General features: G+C 39.6%; 2 protein-coding genes across 2 annotated transcripts; both read right to left on the bottom strand.

Moving 5' to 3' along the window:
- Nucleotides 1-9,395: 9,395 nt before the first annotated feature.
- Nucleotides 9,396-20,586, bottom strand: nipal4 (NIPA like domain containing 4). The gene is made up of 10 exons (XM_084565112.1): nucleotides 20,357-20,586; nucleotides 17,878-17,976; nucleotides 15,998-16,135; nucleotides 15,503-15,559; nucleotides 14,580-14,670; nucleotides 13,768-13,928; nucleotides 13,509-13,676; nucleotides 12,001-12,080; nucleotides 11,700-11,912; nucleotides 9,396-11,444 (listed from the first exon to the last, which is right to left on the bottom strand). Exons 1-10 carry the CDS (start codon nucleotides 20,394-20,396, stop codon nucleotides 11,250-11,252), a joined length of 1,242 nt encoding a protein of 413 aa, XP_084421238.1. The 5' UTR covers nucleotides 20,397-20,586; the 3' UTR covers nucleotides 9,396-11,249.
- Nucleotides 20,587-23,514: 2,928 nt separating this feature from the next.
- Nucleotides 23,515-24,328, bottom strand: ins (preproinsulin; the record flags this gene model as incomplete). Its single annotated transcript, XM_084564538.1, has 2 exons — nucleotides 24,127-24,328; nucleotides 23,515-23,681 (listed from the first exon to the last, which is right to left on the bottom strand). Exons 1-2 carry the CDS (start codon nucleotides 24,308-24,310, stop codon nucleotides 23,515-23,517), a joined length of 351 nt encoding a protein of 116 aa, XP_084420664.1. The 5' UTR covers nucleotides 24,311-24,328.
- Between the last annotated feature and the right edge of the window lie 413 nt (nucleotides 24,329-24,741).

Genomic DNA, 24,741 nt, shown 5'->3' with positions numbered 1-24,741 from the left:
CATCCATCCGTCACAACTCATGAGCTTAAAGAAAACTTCCATCGTAACAACAGCTATAAGTCATGAAAAGACGTGAAAAGGGATCTGTTTCTGGTGCTAAAGCCACCAAGGCTAACAGTTAGCAAGCTAACAAGTGTATAATATACTGTAGGAAATGTAAAGCTGTAATAAAAGGATGAAGCTTTTGGAGTTATCCACATTTTCTTCAAACATATTATAAGATCAAAACTCGTAATTACAATATATTAATTTATTATCCAACTCCACCATTTCTGAAAACGTCAGCGAACATGTCACAAGTCTTGTATATTATTTGCTTATACTATTGTATATTATTATTTATTTAATTATTTGTTTGTTTGCTTAAAACTATTTTAAACCTTTTTCTTTTTTACTCCTTTTTTATTATTATTATTTTTCCCTTGTGGATCATTTAAGTCTTTCTAAGTCTAACTAATTTTGGTCGCAACAATGGCTGTAAGTCGTGAAAACAGCTGCTAGACAACTGTTGCTTTCGAGAAGCCACCAAGGAAAAAAGTTGGTAAGCTAACACGTGGTTAGCTTAATCGAGAATCCATTAAGGCTAACAGCTAACAAGCTAACAAGCAGCTAACGTAATATAGGAATTGTAAACATACAATTAAAAGATCAGAGTATTAACATTTTCCTCCAACATATTCTAAGATTAAATTATGATATATTAACTTTCCATCCACTGCCACCATTTCCGAACACATCACGTCGCTCATGTGCATCCAGGTTTTGATCACCACAAGAGGGCGCCGTTCGGATCAACCATTTTTAATCAAACATACTGAGCATGCTTGATACAGACAAGTTAGATCTCTAAATTAATGATTAAAGATCATAATTCATTCTTTTAAATTAAAATTACATATTAGCTGTGTAGTAAATGTTAATTATTTCACATTAAATCATACTTTGTTTGACTTTGTTGTCATCGTCATTAAATGATTTGTTGTTAAAAGCTTCTGCTGATCACGCTGAGGTTTTCTGTTAATGTTGCAGCTCCGTTAAGTTTGAGATCAGGTTGTTTTCTGGAAATGTTTCTGCTCTGAAACATTTGTATGATATGAATGATTCATGTGCTGAGCTGCCGGTCTGTCTGTATAATCACACTTTTCTTTTTAATTTTATTTATGAGTTTATACTCTTTTGATTTTTGTTATTTAATAAAAACTTTATCTCGACTTTGGAGTTTTTTTATAGGGTCTGTCAGGACGTGATCAATATATGAGGAACAGCTTCAGGGAGTTTTCTTCAAATGCCTCAAATGTTTTGAATCCAAGATGAACTGATTTGATTTTGTTGGTTCTTGTCCCCTTTCTTGTTTTCTTAAAACCTGAGCTGGATGGTGTGTTATCAGGTGTTTAAAAATCAGTCGGTCCAGTGACTCTCTAGTTGTTCCTCTAATAATCAGGATCAGAAGTAGAGGGTCTGGTGTAAAGCTGGTTTCTCTCTGGTTGGAGTAAATCTATTCTCTCTGAGCATGTCTGCTCTACGTGGAGTAAACAACATTGGAGACGTGGAGACATCTTGGTTGTCTTCTTCTACTCAAGACATCCAGGAGTGGACACTAACATGTCCTCCTCTGCCTCCTCTTCTTCATCCTCCTCCTTCTACTCTTCTTCCTCCATCGTCTCCTCTGCCCTCTCTCATTCTTCTACTCTTCCTTATTCTCCTCCTTCTTTTTCTACTCTTCCTCCTCCTCCTTATTCAACTCTTCCTCCTCCTTCTTCTACTCTTCCTCCTCCATCTCCTCCTCCTCCTTCAGCTCATTATCCTCCATCTCCTCCTCTGTCTCCTCTCCTTCTTCTACTCTTCCTCCTCGTCCTCATTCAACTCTTCCTCCTCCTGCTTTTTATCCTCTTCCTTCTCCTTCTATTCCTACTTCTGTCTCCTTTCTCCTATCTCCATCTTATCCTCCTCCTTCTTATCTTCTTCCTCCTCCATCTCCTCCTCCTCCTCTTCTTCTTTTTCCTATTCCTCCACCTTATTCTACTTTTCGTCGTCCTCCTCCTCTTCCTTTTCCACCTTCTATTCCTACTTCCGTCTCCTTTCTCCTATCTCTTTCTTCTCCTTCTTCTTTTCTTCCTCCTCCATCTCCTTCTCCTCCTTCTTACTCCTCCTACTTCTCCTCCTTCTTCTACTGTTCCTCCTCCTCCTTCTACTCCTCTTCCTCCTCCTTCTTCTTCTACTGTTCCTACTCCTCTGCCTCCTCTTCCTCCTTCTTCTCCTATGCTTCTTCTACTCTTCCTCCTCCTTCTGCTCTTCCTCCACTCCTCCTCCATCTCCTTCTTCTACTCTTCCTCCTTGTCCTCCTCCTCATCGTTCTACTCTTCCTCCTGCTTATCCATCAACCTCCTCCTCTTCCTCCTTCTATTCCTACTTCTCCTTTTTCTATATCCTTTCTCCCATCTTCTCTTCTTTCTCCTCATTCTTCTTCTCTTACTCTTTCTCATCTTCCTGCTTATTCTTCTAGTTCTCCTCCTCCTCCTCCACACTCCTTTGCTCCTCATCATCAGAACCTCTTCATCCATAATTTCTACACTGATTTTTTCTTTTTTTTTATGTGAACAAACATATCTGATCACATAATTTTATTTAGTCTCCATGGAAACAGTTCGTATCTGATTACTGGTAAAAGTGAAGCTCTCCAAGTTTTCACAGTTTTCAAACTTCCAGACAAACCAGAGTCTTTTTTAAAAAGGACCTTCTTCGTACAGTTCAGTGTATTGAACGTCTTTGTCTCACTCCAGAGTCGGTCCCTCGTGGCTCCTTCACATTTTCTATCTCTTTGCTCTATCGATCATCTCTCGGTGCAAGGTCTTTATTTCCTCTTCTCTAACTTCTCTCTCCTGCACAGATTTCCTCTTATGATTCCAGTCTTTTACTTCCTTGTTTCCCTCCATTAACGTCAACTCTTCTCACAGCTCTCAGGACCTCTCATTGAATCGTTCCATGTCCTGAGGGGGACGTCATATCACGTAACACCTCATTACTCCCCCGGCTGCGAGGGAGGACGGAGACAGACGGGGCCGACAATTAGCCCCAGAAAGGCCCTGATTAGGAGTGTGTGGTCCATTACCTTCCACTGCTCGTCCTTAGAGAAACTTCCAGAAGAGAAACGAGGAGGAGGATGAGGAAGAAGAGGAGGAAGACTGTATCCCTGAGGCTTAGCCTGCAAATACCAAACCATCTTTCACTGAGACAGAGAAAAAATAAAATAAAGACAATGAGCGGAAGCAGAAGAAGAATGCGAGTCAGCAGAAAGATCCTGAATAAAATGAACAGTATATTAAATGTGTTTTAATAAGAGGGTTTTTTTTCCAAACAAACATCATTAAAACTACGTTTCACCACATTTGTTTTCACTGTTAAAATGTTCAGTTTGTTTGCTGTGCTCAGGTCAACCTGGGCTAGCATCTCTGTGAAGCACTAGCTGGATTCGATTTGAGCTAAAAGCTATATGCTAATGACTAGCATGCTTACAGTTGTAATATGTAAATACTTTACCTTCATAATCTCAGTTTAGTATTTTAAAATGCTAACGTTTACTTTGCTAATTCTTTATGTAGAAAATTTCATCCATAATTATTCATTTATAATCAAAACAGCCATCTTACCTGGAGCTAGCCTTAAATGTTAGCTGGCATGGCTTAAAACTATGGAAAAAATCACCAAAAATTGAAACATTCACACACATTAGGAGGCAAATGTGCATTTATCTGTGGAGAAAACTGCTGGAAATGAATTATTTCAATCAGGTACATGTGAATAATACTTGTGTTGTGCTTACGTTAGTCGTCTCGTGTTAGAATTAGCTGGTTGTAAGATGTGAAATTGTATTTGTTGATGTTGTTATAATTATCTTCATCAGTGAAAAAACATGTGTTAGTAACAATAAACCGTTAGCTAAGAATAAATATGAATTATTAATAAAATGTTATCTAAGAATAAATAAAAATTATTAATAAAATTTAGTTTTAAGAATAAATAATAATTATTAATAAAATGTTAGCTTAGAATAAATAATAATTGTTAAGATAATGTTAGCTAAGAATAAATATTAATTATCAATAAAAACTTAGCTAAGCGTAAATAATAATTATTAATAAAATGTTAGCTAAGAATAAATTTAGGTGGCTAGCAAAGCAATATGAGCTACTATTTAAACGAACAAGCTAATTGGCTTCGTAGTAGTTGTACTGATCAGTGTCTTTATGTCACGACAGAACAAACAAACTATTTTAAACAATATCTTATCTGCACTTGTTTGTTTTAGAGGAGGAATAAAGTCACATCATCACATTTAAAAATCTTTCCTGGAACTAAATTGTCACATTTAATTTAATAAACTTAATAAAACCAGGAGGATGGTGTCCATTGATACCTCGTCTCTTCTTCTTCCTGTGGAAACAATGAAACCTGATGTACAGCTGCAGTCAGTTGTGTTCATGTGGACAATAAGAAAATCTGTGCTTCATTTATTTCTGCTGGTGTTATCGATCGCAGTATTGATTCCTGAGACGGGACCCGTTGTCTCTGAACACCACTGGTTGTCATTTTCAAAAGGAAGGAGGACACATTAAAATTAAATGCAGTTATGTGGAATCCTACTGAGTGTTAATAAATTATAACACACCAAAGTCAAATAGTGCTCCAACATCAGGTTCAGGCAGCCAGCGACTAAGCATGATAGTCCTGCAGAATTTAACCATCAAGGCTGACTTCCTGCTTCAGTCCTTCCACTAAATGACCCCAAAGAATCACATTGTTTACACTCAAAGTGGCTGCAAATGGCTCTTTTTTTCTGTTGGGACTAAAAGCAAAATAACATAATTACCTCTACAATAAATCCAAGGTAATCGCAGGAGAACGGTTGGATGGTGCTATTTCTTTATTCATGCTCTAACACCAAAACATAAGACACAGTTAGAGATTTCCACTCTTTCTTTCAGTTTCAACCTCTTCCTCCAGTTTTTCTAGAAACAGTTAATATAACAGAAGAAGAATATGTCTGCGCAGGTTCTCATCCAGCAATCAGAAGCTGGACAGATGCTCAACAGGCCAGTCTGAAGGTGTGAACAAAGGACTGCGCTTTAAACTGTTGTCAGATTATACCTCAGCCCACCTCCCCTTCTTCCAAACTTCTTCGGCTAAAATGTGGACGTAGTTGTCCTCAAAGGAGAGTAGTTTGTCCCTCGGGTGTAAGCTGGAGGAAGTTCCCCCCCCTCCAGTCGTGAATTAACGACAACCAATATGTCTCCACGTCTTCAACGTTGGTGTCCACATGGATTACAGCTTGGTTCATCTTTTCAAGCACTTGTTTCAACAACTGGTTGTTTTTCTACCTCCATGTTTCTGTCCCTCCTGGAAACTCCTCACCTGATGTTTATACTGGAATAATACTGGAGTCGCTGTTTATTCTGTTCTGTATTTGTTAACTGAATCCTCCATGGTACCATACCAATAAATAAAACAACCATTAAACACGAGCAGAAATTTAATGGATCATTTTAACATCTTCCATTTGTTATCTCTTGTGTTAGCAGCCCAGGGTTAGGGGAGAAACACCTGAAGGAATCTGATTAGAAGAAGGTGGATTTTTAATTAAAAAATAGTTCGGCAGCCATTCTTCCCCTCGCCTGCCTCTGTCTGCATATTAGCCCAGCATTTGGGGAGATTCATGTAGACATTTCATCCTCTCAATCCAGGATCTCGCATTGCTGTTTGTGGCAGCATTATCAAAAACAACCCTCTTTTTAAACGTGTAAGTGGAGCCACGCCGTCGTCTTCCAACCTTTCATTTAGCAGCCGGTGTCAAATCGAAGCAGACGCAGAGACGGACGTTTTATTTCAACTTGATTTTGGTGCTGGAGACAAAACCTGACTTGATGAAAGACAAACAGGATGAATAAAAGCTCAATGAGAGCTGGAGAATAGACAAAGACATTTACAGAGGGAGTTATTGTGTTTTTATTTACTGGTCATTGAATCATTATAGAGTCAACTCTATAGCAAGTTATTGATCTTAATCATCTCATCGAGAACATTTGTTTTTTTTATATACAACACTCTGGATTTGGACATTTTCCATAATAAGTTAATTTTGCCACAATTATTTATAATTCAACTCGCATGAAGCTCTCCAACACGCTCCACGTCTATTTGTATGGAGGGATTAGAAAATCGAGTTTACGAAACAGACGGACAGTTGATGAAGGAATTATAGTGGAGGAGTCAGAGAAGAAGAAGAAGAAAGCTGCCCCTTCGACCTCTCAGAGAGGATTACGGGGCTTTAAAACAACCATCAGACGGAGGAGCTGATTGGCTGTCAGGGAATTAACAAAAGCCAATCAAAGCGTGCGAGATGTAATTACGGCTTTGGCTTTTTAGCGAGTTGTTAGAGCAGACAGCTTATCAGCAGCAGCAGCAGATAGAGATGTGATTTTTATTATTATTATTATCATGTCTAAAAGAATCATCTCTGAGCTGCAGAGACAGAGGACGGTGAAATGCCCTGAGGTGACCCCAGGTAACATTTATTTCCCCTTTATTTAATTTCCTGAATTCTAATTAAGCCTGCAGCTGCATTATGTCAATGGAAGGTCCTCACAGAGATAGAAAGTTTGACCGTGTAGCATTTTGTGCATGGTTCATACTCAAACTCTGCTGTTCAGAGTCACAGTGACACCTAGTGGTCAGAGGCGACTCTACAGTCTTCTGGGGCCACAGGCAAAAACTACCAAAGGGCCCCTCCAGTCATCACCATGATTAATTTACTATCAGACACAAGCTTTGCTGGATCATCATCCTGGTCATAATAGACAGGAGATGGATTTGTTCTTAGCTCCAAAAAAAAAACAAAAACATCTGTGACATATCGCGTCACAAGGAATCTTTAGAGTTACCATTTTCTTTAACATGAAAATAAAGTCAAATAAAAAATGCTTTCACATTATAGAATTTAACTTTTGAATGTTCACAGCTTTCACTGTTATTATTTACTTTTCACTTAATGGGGTTGATGTAATCTAGCATAGTTTCAACACAGCTACTGTTAATTTAATACCATGAACATTTAACAGATATTTAAAAGAAAAACAATATTTTACTGTCCCAGCTTTTTGCTTCCTTTCTTCTAATTAGTTTATTTTGTCTTCAACATGTCCTTACTTTCATAATGTGAGTGAACCTTGGTTGATCTTATTTATTGTATTATTTTGTGATTTAAAAAAAAAAAAAATTAATACCAATTTAAAGTAGGGATTAATGATTTACTGCGTTGTACCTATATTTTTGTTTTAAAATGATATATTTTTTAGATTTTTTTTTAAAAAGAATTTGTAACTTTTTATTTTTGTAAAATATAAACATTATCAAGATTTACCTTAAGAAACTGATTATTATTATTATGTTTTAAAATAAGATGAAAAAAACATTTTACAGCTGTGCAAAATCTGAAGTAAATACAATAATAAAAATAATAATATTTTTTTATATGTATTTCGAGCTTTTACAAATTAAAAAAATAGTTTTATTTGGAAACAAACATTAATCATTAATCACTCCTCATTTATTATTGAATCTTTTAATTTCTAGTGTCACAGTGACACCTAGTGGATATCTAGTGAACTTAGTGACAAAAACGTCACTGACCTCTAGCAGACATTCATGGGTCAATGAATAAACTCATAACAGAATAATATTTATTAACATTTATAAAATGCATATAATCACTCATGTCTATGTATGTATTTTTAGATGCATAACCTTGTCTTGTAAGAGAGTGGTATTTTTTGTTGTATGTCAGACTGCTGTACTGCTGCTGCTTCTGCTGCTGCTGGATGTCACTCTTATTTGCAATTTAAATTCCTCTGCAGCGTCCGTGTGAAAGAGAAAGCCGGTGACTGCAGGAGGTTTCCTGTCTGACACTCTATCTCCTTGTTGTGCTGGATAATGAGTCCACCGAGGTTAGCGACGGAACACCAACACTCCCACAGTGTTTCCCACAGCAGCAGCAGCAGAGTGTACTGATCAACACCGGTCAACAAGCAAGAAGAAAAGGGCGATGATGTGGGAGAAAAAAAAATAGTTTACACATGATTATCTCACAGTCAGAACTTAGATGAAATATTCCAGTATTGCTGCAGTCATCTTTTAAACATTTAGACAACTTCACTGTGAGATTTTTTTTATTCATTTTTTTATACTAAGCTTGTTTTGCAAATAAGTTGCACCCCTTTTTCCCAACAAGGTCTTATTTTTCTACTGTTTGGAGAAGAAAAATAAAGAAAAAATGATAAAATATGGGAAACACACAAAATAATGACACTGAATTAAAAATCCTCTCTACCTCTGAATTTCACCTTCACTTCTCACAGGAACATTTGACACACTTAAAAAGACAAAATAATAATGAGGGGCAACAGTATTCAGGCTAATTACAACAACAGTTACTAACGATGTCAATTAATAACACAGCTTAATTAGCTTTGAACCAAGGGGAATTAACCGTACGCTTCCATCCAAAGTCTGAGATAAGACTATTACGACCCAGTCAAAGCAACACACAAGGATAAGAAGACTCAAAGTGGTCATTAAAATAAGACCAAACCCTGGGATGAAGGTAGCAATAATGAAACTAAAGCACAAAAATGAAAAGACGATGATACACATTTAAGAAGTGGTTTCCAGGTGTAATAAAACTTGTCTTTTTTCAGAATCTCGAGGTAAATGTAATACTTCCAATAACACTGGTCCGGTCCTTGACTGTGGTAGTTTCTAATTTCATACACTTTCATGTAAGAGCTTTCTTACTGAACAGAATATTAAAGATATATTTGACACCAAAGGTGTGAAGAGAATCCATCCGACAGCTCTAATAAAGGAGGAAATGAGGAAGCAAAAGAAAAACTGGAAGGAGAACAAAAAGGAGGATGAGGAGAAGTGCTTAGATATTTGTTTTGTCACTTATGCTTTAGTTCTTAAAAAACTTCACTATGACACTATTAAACTAAACTTTTTATTATTGAAAATATTATTTATGTTATTACAATTGAGCAATTTATTGGTTTACATCCATATTCATATACATCAATACTGCTATACTACATAACATATTAATGGTCTGCTCTCATATTATGCCATATGTAATATATTATGCACTGTTTATGTAATATTATGCATACATCATTGCAAAATACCAAATTAGCAATGATTTCTGTTGTATTCTCTCCTCTTTGTTTTGTTTTTGTCGTTGAATCTCTCTTTTACAAACATAGAAGTAGTTTTTCTTCATCTTTATCTTCAACTCTGAACTGATAAAGACGTTTCTGGACTGAAAACAAAAGCTGATGAAGGTTTTCACAGTAAAATGTTTCTTTATTTAATTTTTTACACTGACAACAAACATTAAGAAATAAAACCAAAAAATTTGTTATTCTAAAAAATATTTATATATAACGAGCAGAAACAGAAATAAAGTAATATAAAAATAGTTCCTGGTTACAGTTCTTCATTGAAATGATCTGACTTTGATTAAAACATTAAGACGTTTGAAAATAACCTAAACCATAAATACAACTTCTGCATTTCGTTCGAGCAGAGTAACGTCTTGAACTTGTTCCTCTGAGCTTCATGAGCTGAAACGTCTTCAGCAGCAAACACTAACGTGATCGATCTCCAGCGAATCAGTAACAGGAAGTAGACTGTTCAGGATCATAGGATCCTTTTGTGTTTGTCTCGCTTCATAGACGGCAGCCGTCAGCACAGAGGAACTCAATCTAAAAGGCAACGAAGCTTTAAAACCAGAGGAAGAGCACAGATGTATCACTCTACTCTGTCCCTGGAATCAAAAACAGAAGCGAATCTTCTGAATAACAAAAACCCGCATCCCTTCAGTTAGTTCAGTTGGGAAATCTCAAGTTTGACGGCGGTAAATTCTCCAGCAGCGTTTTCATTTACATACAGATTTTTAACATGTGCAAATGTTCAAAGTTTCATCAATATTACATCGTAGTCTTAAAAATTAACTAAACTATGTGTTTGTGTCTATATCAATCCGCTTGGTCAGTCACTCCCACTGGTTGCAATTAGTTCAAATTTGCTCCCTTCATTCCTGTTTTTTTCCCATCATCACTACAACTCTGAATTTCATCAACTGTCCCTGTGTAAATGAGTCTCTGTACGTATGTTACGGAAGATTGGGGTGATTTGTTAGACAGTGCCACTTAAAAGACTTTGTACGGATCAGCAGTTTCTACATTTTGTGCATAAAAATTACACAAAACATCTGTGGATTGTCACATAAGTACCAAGAGTAGACAAAGAGAAACCAATGAAACAGAAATATTATACTTCTGTATTTGTTTATCCAGGAAAATGAGCATGAGGTGAACCTCTAGGATTAAAAGTTAATATTTCAAGGTCAAATCAGAGTCCATGTGTTCAGAAGTGTTTCCATCAATGAAATGAGACTCAGGTCTCGTTCAGTTCCTGGTTTAGTTTAAATAAATCAGGGATTTGTCTCAGTCTGATCTTCACAACGCATGTTTGTGGAACAGAGCTTTCTGAGGAGCTCAGATAAAGAATTCTGAATCATACCAGTGAATTCTATTAGAAAATGTCAGGACATCTGTCCATGAGCTGAATCTGAAGAGAAACTGGGTCATGCAGCAAGACAACGTGCCCAAGAACACAAGTCGTTCTACAAAAGAACGGTTAAAGACGAACAAGATGAATGTTTAGGAACGGCCAAGTCAAATTCCTGATCTTAATCCAATAGAGATGTTGTGGAAGGACCTGAAGCAAGCAGTTCATGTGAGGAAACCCACCAACATCTCAGAAGTGAAGTGAAGTTCTGTTCTGAGGAATGAGCTAAAATTCCTCTGCTGCACAAGGAGGTCACATCAGATACTGGAAACAAGGGTTTTTCAACTCACATACATAAAAATGATTCATTTTGGGTTGTCTTTGTCTACTTTCAGGACTTGAGTGAAAATCTGCCAATGTTTTTGAGTCATTTTTATGAAGAAATGTAGATCATTCTGAAGGACACAAAACCTTTTTAAGCGACGCCGTTTGTGAAATTTGGCGGACCTAAACAGTGAACTGGAATAATGTCAAACCTGAGGCCTTAAAAGAAAGTGCACATTATCAGTAACAGTCCGAGTGAGGATGAGTCCAGGCAGGAAACACAAACCCCTGTGTCCTTCCGCCTCCTTTCAGCTGATGATGAAGACTCTCGGCCCATCATCTCTCATGGGAGGCAGACTCTCTATCACCATGTTGTCCATCAGTCCGTATTTATCCTCCTTTTTATTCTGCCCTCCTCCTCCTCTATTGGCTACAACTTCCTCCTTAAGCTCCTCGCTCTCCACCGGCTGGGAAAGCTGATTGGTCAGCTGCTTCATGGTTAGCTGCATTAACAGACATCAATTTGTTGAACATTTTGTATTCCTAAAGCCTGTGATGATGTAGGATTAGAGATAACACTGATAAGTCTGACAGAGTCATTCATGGGTATTTCCTCCATACAATACTGTCTAAACTTGGATCCGGACTGGACACTGTGAATGTTTAAATCAAACTTCCTGGATACCCGTCCACTATTCATTGACTAGTTTAACCCTGAACCAAAGAACTATGACCATCTGGAGGGAAGGATTGTTTACCTGAAAGTCTCTGAAGAGGTGCAGCATGGCCACACCCACCACTATGACCACAAAGGCTCCCAGTGTGGTGACAACGTCCACGGCCGACATGCCCCTCCACTCCTGAAAGAGGATGATGGAGGTGGTCAGAACCACGGTGGTGAAGAGGACGTAGTAGATGGGATAGACCAGCAGGGTGTTGAAGGTGTCCAGAGACTTGTTCAGGTAGTTCACCTGGACAGAGAGACAGAGGGACATATTAGAGGACAAAACAGTCCTAAAATGTGCTTCTCCAAGTTGTAAAGCGGTGAATAAATGTTACCTGTGTTACTATGGAGACGATGAGAGTCAGAAGCAGGATCCAGGTGAGGGGATTTGCGAGCACTGAAATGTCATAAAACACTGAAAACACAAAGTGAAGATAGAGTGTTAGATCTAGTCTAAAGTAAGGGGCCGACATTGCTCACAATCCAAGTGGGAGATTCAGGTGTACACCAATCAGCCACAACATTATGACCACTGACAGGAGAAGTAAATAACGTTGATCATCTTGTGACAATACAATGTTCTGCTGGGAAACTTTTGGACCTGGCATTCGTGCGGATGTTATTTAGACATGTAGCACCCACCTACACCAAATCAGGCGCCCCCACCCCGTAACAATGACACTCCTTGATGGCAGCAGCTTTAGAACGACTCAAAAAACATGAAGAACAGCACAAGTTGTTGACCTAGCCTCCAAATTCACTAGATCCCAAACTGATAAAAGTATCTGTGGGATGATCCACAGAGGCCCCTCCTCTCAACCCATAGGACCCAAAGGCCCCTACTAACAACATTCTTCCAGACACCACAGGACACCCTCAGAAGGCCCATGTCCATTCTCTGATGAGTCACAACTGTTTTGGAGGCACAAGGAAGACCTACACAATATTATGAACGTAGTCATAATGTTATGGCTGATTGGTGTGTGTAGCACACACTTTTTTCACATTTCACAACTCTTATCTGTGGTTCTTACAGTAGTGCAACCTGTAGGGATCCTTTTCAAGTCAACTAGCAGTGAATGTCTTCCAGAGACAGACTAGTCTACAACATTTAGGAGTATGGGTGAAAAACAGCCACAACATTAAAACTACCAACCAGTGAAGCTACAGTGACATTGATGATCTTATTCATGTTCTGAATGTCGTCTCTCAGACCAGAGCCACTTTCTTCTTCTTCCATGTCTCTAGTTCTCATATGTCCATTGTAGGAGCTTTCATGAGAGGTTAGGGGTCAGCGTGGACACCCTGACAGGTATGCAGCTACACAGCCCCAAACTAAACCAATCTACTGAGTGTTTGGACTCCTTTCTGTCAGAACCAGCGTCAATTTCTTCAACAGTCTGAGCTCCAGTAGCTCGTCTTTTGGATAATAAACCACATGGGTCAGACTCAGCGATCCTTGATCATCCATGACCCTGTCTCCGGTTATTTTCCTTCCACTTTTGATAGATATACTGACCACTGCAGACTAAGAACACCACACAAGAGCATCAACAATATTCCTCCGCCTATGTTCAGTAGGTTTGGTTTGGACTCTTGTTAGCTGTACTAATACCTAAATCCTAGAACCTATGATGACCACTAGTCTTAGTCTAGTGACATTTTAATCCTTTTCAAAGTCTCTCAAATTCTTCCACTCCAGCGTTTTTCCTGCTTCCATCATCAACTTTGAGGACAACACTTTCAACTTGCTGCCTCATATATCCAGGCGCCGTGAGACCCAGATAATCAGTTTTGGTATTATTAATAACTGATTTTATTGGGAGTTCCCGGTCTCTCTCACCGGTGTTGATGACGATGGCAAGGCCCTTCACGGAGGAGACGGTGAAGGCTCCAAGCAGCGAGCAGATGCCGATGTAGATGAGGATGTTTGTTCGACCGAACCGAGGGCTGAAATAAAAAATTAGCACCGAACACAGCACCAGCACCACGGCCGCGTACACCAGGAAACCTAAAACACAGAGATTTACAGTATTTATTAGATTTTTAGTTAAATTCACAGATTTGTTCAATACTTCAGGGAATTACATGTAGGCGCTCACCAGGCTCCAGCAGCTTATTGGTCATGTCCTGTAATGATGTCACTTCCTGTTCCTGTGGAGCGTGGATCACCAACAAGATGCTGCCCAGCACACAGAGCAGACAACCGACCTTCCCCACCACGTTCAACACCTCCCCCAACAGGTAGGAGGACAGAACTGCACTGAAAAACACACGGAAAGTCATAAATCAGCATTAATCACTCAATACAGAAAAAGAAATATGAATTTTATCGCCTGGAAGCCACACGAACTTCTCCTGTCCAGTTCATTTCTGGTGGAAAGTTGTTCTGGGGCCTCTTCATTGGGAACTGATTCTGCTCCAGCAAAGATCTGCCGGACCAATCAGATTGTTTGGGGGCGGGACTTAATGTGGTAACGGACAGAGGAGTAACAGTAGTCATACACGTCATCTAAAGGTTAAGGATTTTAGTTTGGCCCCTTTTCAATACAGAGCACACAAAGTTTAGACCTGCGTACTTGCTGGTTTGGACTCTGGAGGATGGCCATTTTGGAATTGGAACAGCAACATATGTGATGACACACCTGAAATGCATTCTGGGATACGTAGCAAGGACACACAAGTTACATCCCGGATGCGTCCTAGCCAAAACCGGGAAGGTCAAGAACACATCCAGGTATTTGGATTGAATTTGGTCAGATTTCAGTTTGAATTTGAACAGAACTTGGAAAAAGGCTGATAACGTTTCTTAAGAACACGTCAGTAAATGCCACTCAGTCTCTGACTGGTCAAAGGACTATCCAGTTGAAACACAACCCCGTGATGAAAGCCACAACTGAAATGTGAAAACTACCTGATAAGGACGCTCAGAGCGCCCAGCGGTGTCACCAGTGTGGCCGGAGCAAACATGTAGGCGGCGAAGTTACAGGCCTCTCCTGCTCCCACTGCAGAGAGAGAGCGGACATTTGACTCCTGATACCATCAGTGATAATGTTACAATAGATTAGAATAAAATGGTTCTTTGTCTAAAGAACATGGACTTCATTTCTGTGCGTCGTGGACAGCTTAGCACAAAGACTGGAGGTAAAGGGAACTGCTGGCAGCTACCATGACACCATCTCCTGCAACTTCCTCTTGATGGATTTTAAGGATCTGCCATGGACTTCTTGATACCATAGGACACCTTCAGAGGTCTGACAGAGTCCTGACCTTGTTTTGGTGGTGCTAACAGGGCTAACAGTGTTCTACTTAGGTTCATTTGTGAGAAATGACTGGAGTAGAAGTAGTCGAGAAAAGGAGGAAAAATACTTTATCTCCAATCCTGAATTGACTCAGTAGAAGAAGAGGAATAAGTAGAAGAAGAGAAAGAGGAAGAGATGTAGTTTCTGCTCTATGTTAGTGCCTGGTCCTGAGTTGTTAGAGTAGAAGAAGATGACCAAGTCTCCACATCTCCAACGTAGCTGTCCAAATGGATTCCAGCTTGGTTCATCTTTTCAAACACTTGTTTCAACAACTGGTTGTTTTTCTACCTTCATGTTTCTGTCCCTCCCGGAAACTCCTCCGAATGGATTTATTCCAGCCAGAGAGAAGCTTTACACCAGACCCTCTACAGCTGACCCAGCAGTCTAAACTCATTGAGGTGGTTTATTCAGATTATCAGTGAAATACTAGAGTCAAAATCAGTAATATTCAAAATAGGAAGTCACCACAGAAATAAAAACAATAGAAAAGGAACTGGACAAACAAAGACTCTTTAGTTAGAAATAGAAGTCTTACTGGTTAAGAGGCCTCCCCACCACAGCCAGTCCTTCAGATAGCCATGACCTCCATCACCTGCCATAGAAAGAATTCATCCTCAGGTTATGAGATAATTAGAAGATGATTAAATTAATACAAGGATCCTAGCTGTTGCTGCTGCTTCTGCTGCTGCGTTTAAGGACAGTTTGACAGCCAAGATGTGAGAGTTTTCTGCTTTATTTTAAAGTGTGCGACAGCTGTAGTGTTTAATTAAAGAAGGAGTATTAATCCACATTTGGAGCAGCAGGACAGTAGACTCAATCAGAACCAGAGTCTGTTAACTCTCCATCTGGATTTCACTATGGGCTGTGTCATTAAGCAATTAGGAAATTCTTGACAAATGTCTTGTTTGCTAAAACTTATTTGGCTTTTCCGACAGCAGCCACATGACGTTTACAACCATGTCATTATTACTCTTCGAGCTTGGCAGGGCGGTGTTCAAATGACAGCAACATTAAAGAAACCTCTCCTTACCTGCTCTGGTGTGACCGGTGCTGGCCAATCGGAGAAGAGCTTTCTTCTTGAGTATGACGCTCCCACCAATCAGGAAGGCCGACATCAGGGCGAGCACCAGGCCGAGCCACAGGTTGTAAGTGTTGTTTGTCTGTTCATCTGGAGACAAAGATTCAGTGTGTGTTCATGAGGGTGTTAACCAGCAGCCTGTGTTTATTAAGGTTATCAAACCAAAGACTTTTTGAACAAAGTTTTCCTGATAAAAGAAAGAAACAAACTGACCAGTCACTGTTTACTATTCCCACAAGACAGAATTCTGGCCTGAGTGTAAACCTGCTGCAGCTTCACGTGTCTACACAGACATGTGACATTTTGATTCAAATGTCACATTTGAATGAACCATTACTGAATGAGTCCTACAGGACAGAGGACGAAGAGGCTAAAAGCAACTACAAGTAGACAATAAATGGCTAAAAAGAGACGCAGAACAACTACAAAGACACAACAAAGAGACAAAAATGCACACTTCCAGCATTTTATTTTTAAATATTTGCTTCCATTATGGAACTGACGCATCACAGCAAGAAGGTTCTGGGTTTGAATCCATCGACCGACTGACTGGGGCCTCTCTGTGTGGAGTTTGCATGTTCAGGCTGTGGTTGCGTGGGTTCTTTCTGGCTACTCCGGCTTCCTCCCATCATCCAAAGACATGCTCATTAGGTTAACTGATGTTTCTGGTGTGAGTGTGAATGGTCGTCTGTCTCTCTGTCTTAGCCCTGCGATAGACTGGCAACCTGTCTAGGTTGTACCCCGCCTCTTGCTCAACCACAGCTGGGATAGGCTCCAGCCCCTTCGCGACCCTCCGGAGGACAAGCGGTTACAGAAAATGAATGAATGTTTCCATCATTACACTGTAACATGAGCAACGTATAGATCTTGTTTTGCAAATGAGGCCAAGAACATGTTAAGGCCTGGACACACACAAAGAACTATCGGCAAACAAAGGCCAACCTCAAAGGACCAAAAATCACAGTGTTTCTGATTTTTGTCGCCTGACACCAAATATGAAGTTTGTTCTCTTTATTTAAATTCATATTAGTTGATTTCTGCTGCATTAAATCGCTTCTTCTTCTTCTGTTTTGCTGCATTGTTCCAGCTGAGGAAGTCTGAAGGCCAAAATAAAATTGACACATGATGTGGTTATTGTTTTGATTCAGTCTGCCAGTCTTCTCTTTTTGATTTCTTGGTGGTCACGAGCTCAGCCTGTTTCTTTAAAGTGTGGCTTTAATCTGATTTTATGCCTTTTTTGACACTTGACACTAACTTGACATCACGTTCTCCACAGATGAGGAGCAGCACAGATATAAAGAGCAAACAGTGGACGTCAGCGACTGCACTGTTTGCCTCGTTACATTCGATCTGCTGCACAGCGTCTGTCCCGGGAGAACGTGCGGCTCAGAACACCTCCTGGAAATTCAGTTTCAGGAACTCGTCACCAACGAAGGGGGTGAAGAACAATGGCAACAATAGCAGAAGCGGAGACTCGTTAAAGTCGCAGCTCGTTGACTTCCTGCGGCAGAGAAGGTCGAACGTATGGCTCGTAACGGTTGATGTTTACGCGTCATAGATTCAAGCGTTGAGACGTGCGTGGATGATTTTCACCGATTCAGCTTTTCACTGAAAAATGGTTTGTTTTAAATCCAAAATATATGCAAAATGGGAACATCTTCACTGTCAGTCTCAAACTTTTATGGCCGTATGAGTGTTTGTTATCATATACAATAAACTTATTTTGATATTTTTGGGTTTAGAAAGTGAAAATCAGACAATGAAATAATAAAATACTGGAATTCATTATGAATAAAGTTAAAAGTAAAAACACATCCGGATTAAAAGCGTACCTGTTATTTGCGTGCCGTTGTTCAGGTTTGCGTAGGTCTGATCTCCGGCGACTGAACAAACTGAAGACTGAGAGCCACACCACAACCTCACCACAGACCCTGCAGAGGGCGAAAATGTTAGAAAACCAGGTAACAGCAAGATGGTGATGGTCCGAGACGCCACACTGAGCTCTTCAAGAAACTTGTAGAGGATTTATTTAGTCAGTGGTTAGTTCCAGACCCGAGACATTTAAAGATCTAACTGTCAAAAAGATGGATTGAATAACTGAGGTTTAATTCATTAAAAAAAAAAAATTTTGGAAAACAACATATTTCAACAAGAAAAAGCAGAAAAACTGTTTTAATCTTATCTGGACTATCTGGAATATTAATTTATTTAACTCATTAACTCGTTCTTTCTTTGAGATATGACTTAAGAAACTCTTCCTATACTATATTTTTATAACATACTGAACATGGCCCCATTCAGACCTTACATTGATATCAGTCCTGGACAATCTGATCACAAATGACCAGCTTATCTAGTGTCAGTCCACATGTGGAGGTGGTCTGGGACACATCTGACCTCATTCCTTTGGTAGTTCGAACACACAATGAGTCCTGGGTCACATTAAAGGGGAGCTACTGTTTTTTTACAACCTGGACCTTATTTCTGGCATAAAATACGATCGTTTACTCACCCATATAACTTTGGTGTTATTTGGAGTCGTTTGTCAGATATTGCGGTTGCGGTGCCTCAGTCACTTCACCTATATGGATATACGTGAATCTAAATATCTGACGAATGACTCCAAATAACACCAAAGTTATATGGGTGAGTAAATGATCGTATTTTATGCCAGAAATAAGGTCCAGGTTGTAAAAAACAGTAGTTCCCCTTTAAAGACTAGGCTGATCTGTGGAAGAGGAGTTTAACTTATTCATTCAACCACTATTAGAAATTATCACCTGAATAAGTGATGTCTGTTCATTAGCAACAGGAGCCTTTTAAAAGATTCTGACCGTGGAGCTCTTAACCAACAGCTAACAGCTATATATATTCAAATCTACTTAGTTTTAACCTGTTTTATCCTTTTTTGATGCATTCAGGTACCCTCAGTCACTACAGTTAAAGCACTTCAGTGTTCTAAAATCAGATTGTGTCAAGATTGTCCATTAATTACTGCTCAGCAGGAAAATTAGAAGTCTGACACAGACTTAAAATATTTTCTTAATTGTTTCAGAAATCAGTTTGATGCTGAATGTCGCAGAAACAAATGAAGCTGATTGCAACAAGAGTCCCTCTGCTCCCCCGACTCTCCAGGATATTTGCGGAGCGAGTCCTTGTGTTTGTTTTGTGAGAGCTGTTGCAGGATGGTGAAACTCTGGTCGGGCCAGTGTCAGAGTAACATGAGGAGAGAGCGCCGGGAAAACCAGTTTAATATTGACACTGTCAACACACTGAGGGCAGCTCTGATAAAGCTGAACGAGGAAAAACAGTGTTTGGATTCCAGATGGAGGGGCAGCAATAAGTTAAATGGTTAAGTCATAAACTAAAAAAAAACAAAAAACAAAACATGGAGATGAAGGTCAGAGGTCAGAAGACATAAGAGACAAATAATGAGGAAACAAGCTTCTTATTGGGATCTCCGTTTAGCTTCTATTTCCTTATGATTTTGTGAACGGAGACCATTAAAAGTCAAACCGGATTAGCTCTTAGCAGCTCCTGTCTGCACTGAACACACACATAGAGAGAACTTTAAAAGATTTACTGCGACACAGAGGAAAACCTAAAAACGTTACTATTTTTTGGCAAATTCTGCCGCTACGAGGATCATTATCAGAGTTTCCAGTCTCAGATTTAACCCTGAGTGTGACTTTGAATGCACCGATGAGTGTTTAGACTCTCCTGAAATCCAGAACAAGGTCTTTTAAGGTAGAAGTTTAATAGTTTGATGATTTACATCAACTTATGTGAAGAAATCTGAAATTGGAATTGATTTAACGAGAAAAAAAAAGTCTGCTGTTGCTCAGCAATAAATGTTGTGACTCAAGAGAAGGAGCAGCAAAAGAGTTTGAAACAAGCAGATTTTGCAGAAGCAGCTCAATAAACAGTCAATAAGCAGCTGATAGATAAAGAAGTGGAATAGAAATTAAAAGAAAAACTTCAAATATACAGCTAAAATTAAGGATTTTTACTCATTCACATTTATCAATAAGATAAGTGTTATTCTGATAATCGATCAGTCGTCATGTTGAAATAAAGAAGAGTGAAATAGCTCATGCTCTTGCTGTAGCTTCTCCAAAATGTATTTTACATTTGAATTAACTTAACATTAAATAATGATCAGTAATAGCTTCAGTGGTGAAGATTGGAGGAATAAAGTCATCAATATTTTCCTGATGAGTTTGTTTCCAAGGATTAAGCATTAAGACATGCTATGTCCAAGGCTAACATGAAGACAGAAATGAAGTTTAAAGTGATAAAAGTTGTCCTCACCGTTCCGGCACGTCTCCTCATTCAGGTGCACATCTCGCATCGTGTTGTTTAGTTAGACGCAACGGAGCCACAAAAACAGGAAGTAGGTCTTAAAACTGATAAAATAATCAAGTAATCCCCTAAAAAGGAGTCTAGAGCCTTTATCAGAAAACACCTGGGCTCAGGTGAGGCCTCGGACAGTAAGAGTGATCCGACTCCGCTCATTTACACCCTCCTTTCTTCTCACAGAGTATGGGAACACGACACAAACACCTGAAACACCTGACCCCGCCCCGACGGGACGAGCCACTTCCAGCACGGCCGGAGCAAAGGCGTCTGGGGCCCCAGGGCAAAATATAAATACCAGGGCACCCAGCGATCCTCACAGTGTCTCTGTTTCAAGACAGAAATGAAAAATAATATAAAATAATATAACATATTTCCTGGTTTCTCCGTTTTCTTGTTGTTTAGACGTTACAATATACAGGTAAATTCTGACAATAATAAAATAAAAGTAATAAAGGAGTACCATGCTGGGAGGTCTGAATAATTTTTCATTCAAGCTAAAGTGGTCATCTGATAAATGTCAGCCACCTAGTGTTCACTGCTGGTACTGCTAGCTGCTCCTCAGGTCATCTTCTTCTTCTATTGAAAGATTTCAGTGGTGTCAAATAAGAATGAGACATTACTTCTTCTTGTCCTCCAGTTTTCACCTCCTCCTCATTCTTCTTCAACGTTTTCTTCCCCCACCTTCTTCTCCTTCTCTTCCTCATTCTCCCCTTTCTCCTCTTCATCTTCCTTCTTTTTCTTCTCCTTACACCCTCTCCTCTTCCTCTTTCAACTTCTTCTCTTTTATCCTTCTCTTCTTTTCTTCTTCTACTTCCTCCTCTTTTCCTCTGCCTCCTGCTCCTCCCCCTCCTCCTCCTCTTCTTTGCCAAACTCATCCATTTACTAAGTCTTTTTCTTCATTTTCTCCCCCCTGCCTTCCTCCGACTCCTCTTTCTCTTTCAACTGCTTTTCTTTTCCTCCCCGTCCACCTCCTCCTCCTCTCCCTCTTTGAACTTTTTCTTCTTTTCTCCTCCTCCTCATATTCCTCCACCTCCTAATTCTTCTTTGAGTTTTTCTCCTCTTCCTCTTCCACTTTCTTCTTCTACTTCTTCCTCCTCATCTGCTTTTTTATCTTCTCTCTCCCTCCCTCCTCCTCCTCTTCCTTTTTCTTATCCTCCTCCTCCTCTTACTTTTTTAAGTTCTTCTCTCTTCCTCTGCCTCCTCCTCCTCCTCATCTTCCTCAATCTCCTCCTCCTCCTTCTTCTTCAGTTCTATTGCCAGTAGATTTGTTTCTCCTCATCACCGGAACCTCTTCAACGATAAAGTTCTACAGTGATTGATGTTTTAAAGTATGTCTGATCACATCATTATATTTGATTTCCATAGAAACGATCAATCTGTGATCACAGCCATTGGATCAGTAATGGAGATGTATTAAAATCAGTGACCTCTGCGGCCACCAGGGGGCACCACGGCACCAGAAACCTGCAGGATTGTTGTACTGCAGACAAAAAGGAGGAACTGTGTCTGACCTGGCATCCACAAATTGCATAAATACAAGAAGGTGGCCTCCAAAGAGAACAAAAAATAATGTCAGTCAGTGGACTTTTCCTTTTCCAGTTGTTGTAGTATTTAAGTAAGTATTTATTTATTTTTATTTTTTGTCTGAGGCAAGGAACCAAACCAGCGCAGACAAAACAAAATAATAAAACCTGGCGACTTGGATGAAACACCTCCAAGGCAAATGTTTTTTGGATACCGATGGACTTGTTTGTGCAGCCTGTTTCACTTGAGCTCATTTTAACACATGTGCACCAGGTTCACAGCAGCAGACATGCAAATACTTTAGACCTTTCACCTGCTTACATGATGAAGAGATAACATCCCACACATGTCCATGAATCAGCAAAACAATCAAATGAAAAAAAAAAAAGGGAAATGTAAACAAAAAAAGTGTTTGTGGTTCCTTTACCTTTCCTCCAGCTTGGATGTGAATAACCCAACATTAATGATTTTGATTAAACCCAACCCTGTTGACCCAGTCAGAGGGACAGACATGTGCAGGAAATAAAGTTGTGTTTAAGGGGTTAAGAAGTGTGGAGAGATTATTTCCGCATGCAGTGATAAAACTCATTATTTTCTGAAATGTCATGGTGAGGAATTTTCTGAACTTCTTTTTTCCTCTTGCAGTTCCTGCAAAGGGACCTGCAGATGCCACAGGAATGAGAGGTTATCCATTATATAGAGAGCTCATTATTCAATTTATGCTGACATGTAAAGTAGACCTTAACAGCTAAAAGTACATTACTGTCAAAGATGAGATAGCGACAAAGATAATTCTTTAATTTATCCCACAGTGGAATACATTAAACAAACTATTCTCTTTTCTCTTCTTCATCAGTTAAAAGGCAGTTTAACCACATAAGATCCACCGATCAGAGGCCATTCTGATTTAGCTTAATTTACCTTTGTTTATTTTCTTTCAAGGGTAGAATATAAAATTAAACTTTTGCCTTATTTATGTACATCAAATGTTTTTAAAAATATTTTTATAAGGTGAGACAAAAGTCAGATTTCGAGCCCAGACTAACAAACTTTAATGTGGTTCAAGTGGCTTCCTGTTGCTCTGGAGTCTCTCCACTGGGAACTGATCAGACCATTTGTGGGCGTGGCTTTATGTGGTGAAGACAGAAGAGTTACAGTAGTCATACACATCATTGCAGAGGTATTTGTTCTTCTTCACTAGTTAAAACAAGCCTCATAATGAAATCCATATGGAGTTTAAACCAGACTCATAGTACTATATCAGGGTAATTTAAAATTCTCTTATTTTGACTTGAGTCAGTTAACTCAACGTATGAAAATAAAGAGAGTACTAAACACTCACAGATTAAACACACATTCCTGATATTGGTTCAATCCACAAAACTTTATTTTCTAGGAAAAATAGTTTCATCCATTTCTCAGCACTTCATTTGACAGCAGTTGGTTTTCAGAGAGAGGACAGCGCTGCTGATCTTCTGATGCAGAGGGGAAGGGGTGGAGGTGGAGGCGCGATTTGGGCTAAGTTAGCCAAAAAGTTAAGCTATGCTAGGCTTGGCTAGGCTAAGCAAAGCTTGGCTGAGCGCTGTTCAGTTGCAGTAGTTCTGCAGGTCGAAGATGTTGCAGGGCTTGTGGCAGCACTGCTCCACGATGCCTCGCTTCACCATCATCTCCATCTGGTCCTTGAACGCAAACTCGGCCACCTCGTTCTCGCCACCTGTTGCTGCAGCTCCACTCATCTTAGAAGGGAGGAAACCTAATGGAACAAACAGAAAGTTATCATCCTGATAGAAAGACTTTTTTTATTGTATTGTATTGTTGATTGTGTATCTAGATCTACATCTACATGGTTGACAGGGACCCATGACAGAAATCCTCCCCAATCACTATCAAAGTTGGGTAGTGCGTATTAGTATCATGGATCAGTTTCTGAATGACCAACCAGATACAGACCTAAAGCACCAAAACTTTGGTATGAAGTGTCTCCAAAAAAACAGCCATATGTCATTGTCCTCATAGGAGTTTTACTATTAAGTGTCTCATAATATATGTTGAAGGATAGTGAATCAAACTACCAAAAAGAGACATAACGTAACCAGAGATGACCCTTGCTTGCTTCCACATTTAATAATAATAAATAATTTTCCTCAAAAGACTAAAAACTAAATTGGTTGCTGGTTTTATTCTGTTAGAGGTCTCACCCATCAGAGGGTCCACGTCTCTCTTGGGGTCGTAGAAAAAGCCTCTCTCCCCGCAGACCAGGTAGAGGGCGTCGACCAGGTGGGAGCCACACAGGTGTTGTGGCGGGGCGACGGCCTGGGAGCCTGGCCACGATACAACCAGTAGGACCAACATGGAGAAGGTCTGGAGCCAAAGAGCCGCCATGCTGGAAGAGAGCTGAACGCACACATTTTAATCGTTAAATACCAACGTAATATCGGCTCAGACTAATCGATGGAGGACAGAAAGGATCACCACTCACCTGCTGAGTTGGAGGAGAAGGTACGAGAAGGAGGAGGTGATTCTGATGAAGAGGAGGATCAGATGGTTGGTGTGAGGCAGAATGGAGGGCTTCATCTGTATTTATACTCTATGCTCCACCTGGCCACGCCCCCGGCCCCATGTCTCCATGTCTCTGTTGAGCATATTCAATGCACATTGTGGGGACGTATGTCTGATTTAGACTTACGGAGACTCGACTTCCTTCTGAGGACACAAAGAAAATCTGTTTAATTGTAAATTACTGAATTTAAAAGTAAAGGCTTGGATTAAAGTTATGGTTAAGACTCCAGGAAATGAGTCAATGTAAAGTTCTT

Source organism: Chelon labrosus (genome assembly GCF_963514085.1).
Source record: "Chelon labrosus genome assembly, chromosome: 17".
Lineage (NCBI taxonomy): Eukaryota > Metazoa > Chordata > Actinopteri > Mugiliformes > Mugilidae > Chelon > Chelon labrosus.
This window is presented reverse-complemented; position numbering and strand designations above follow the sequence as displayed.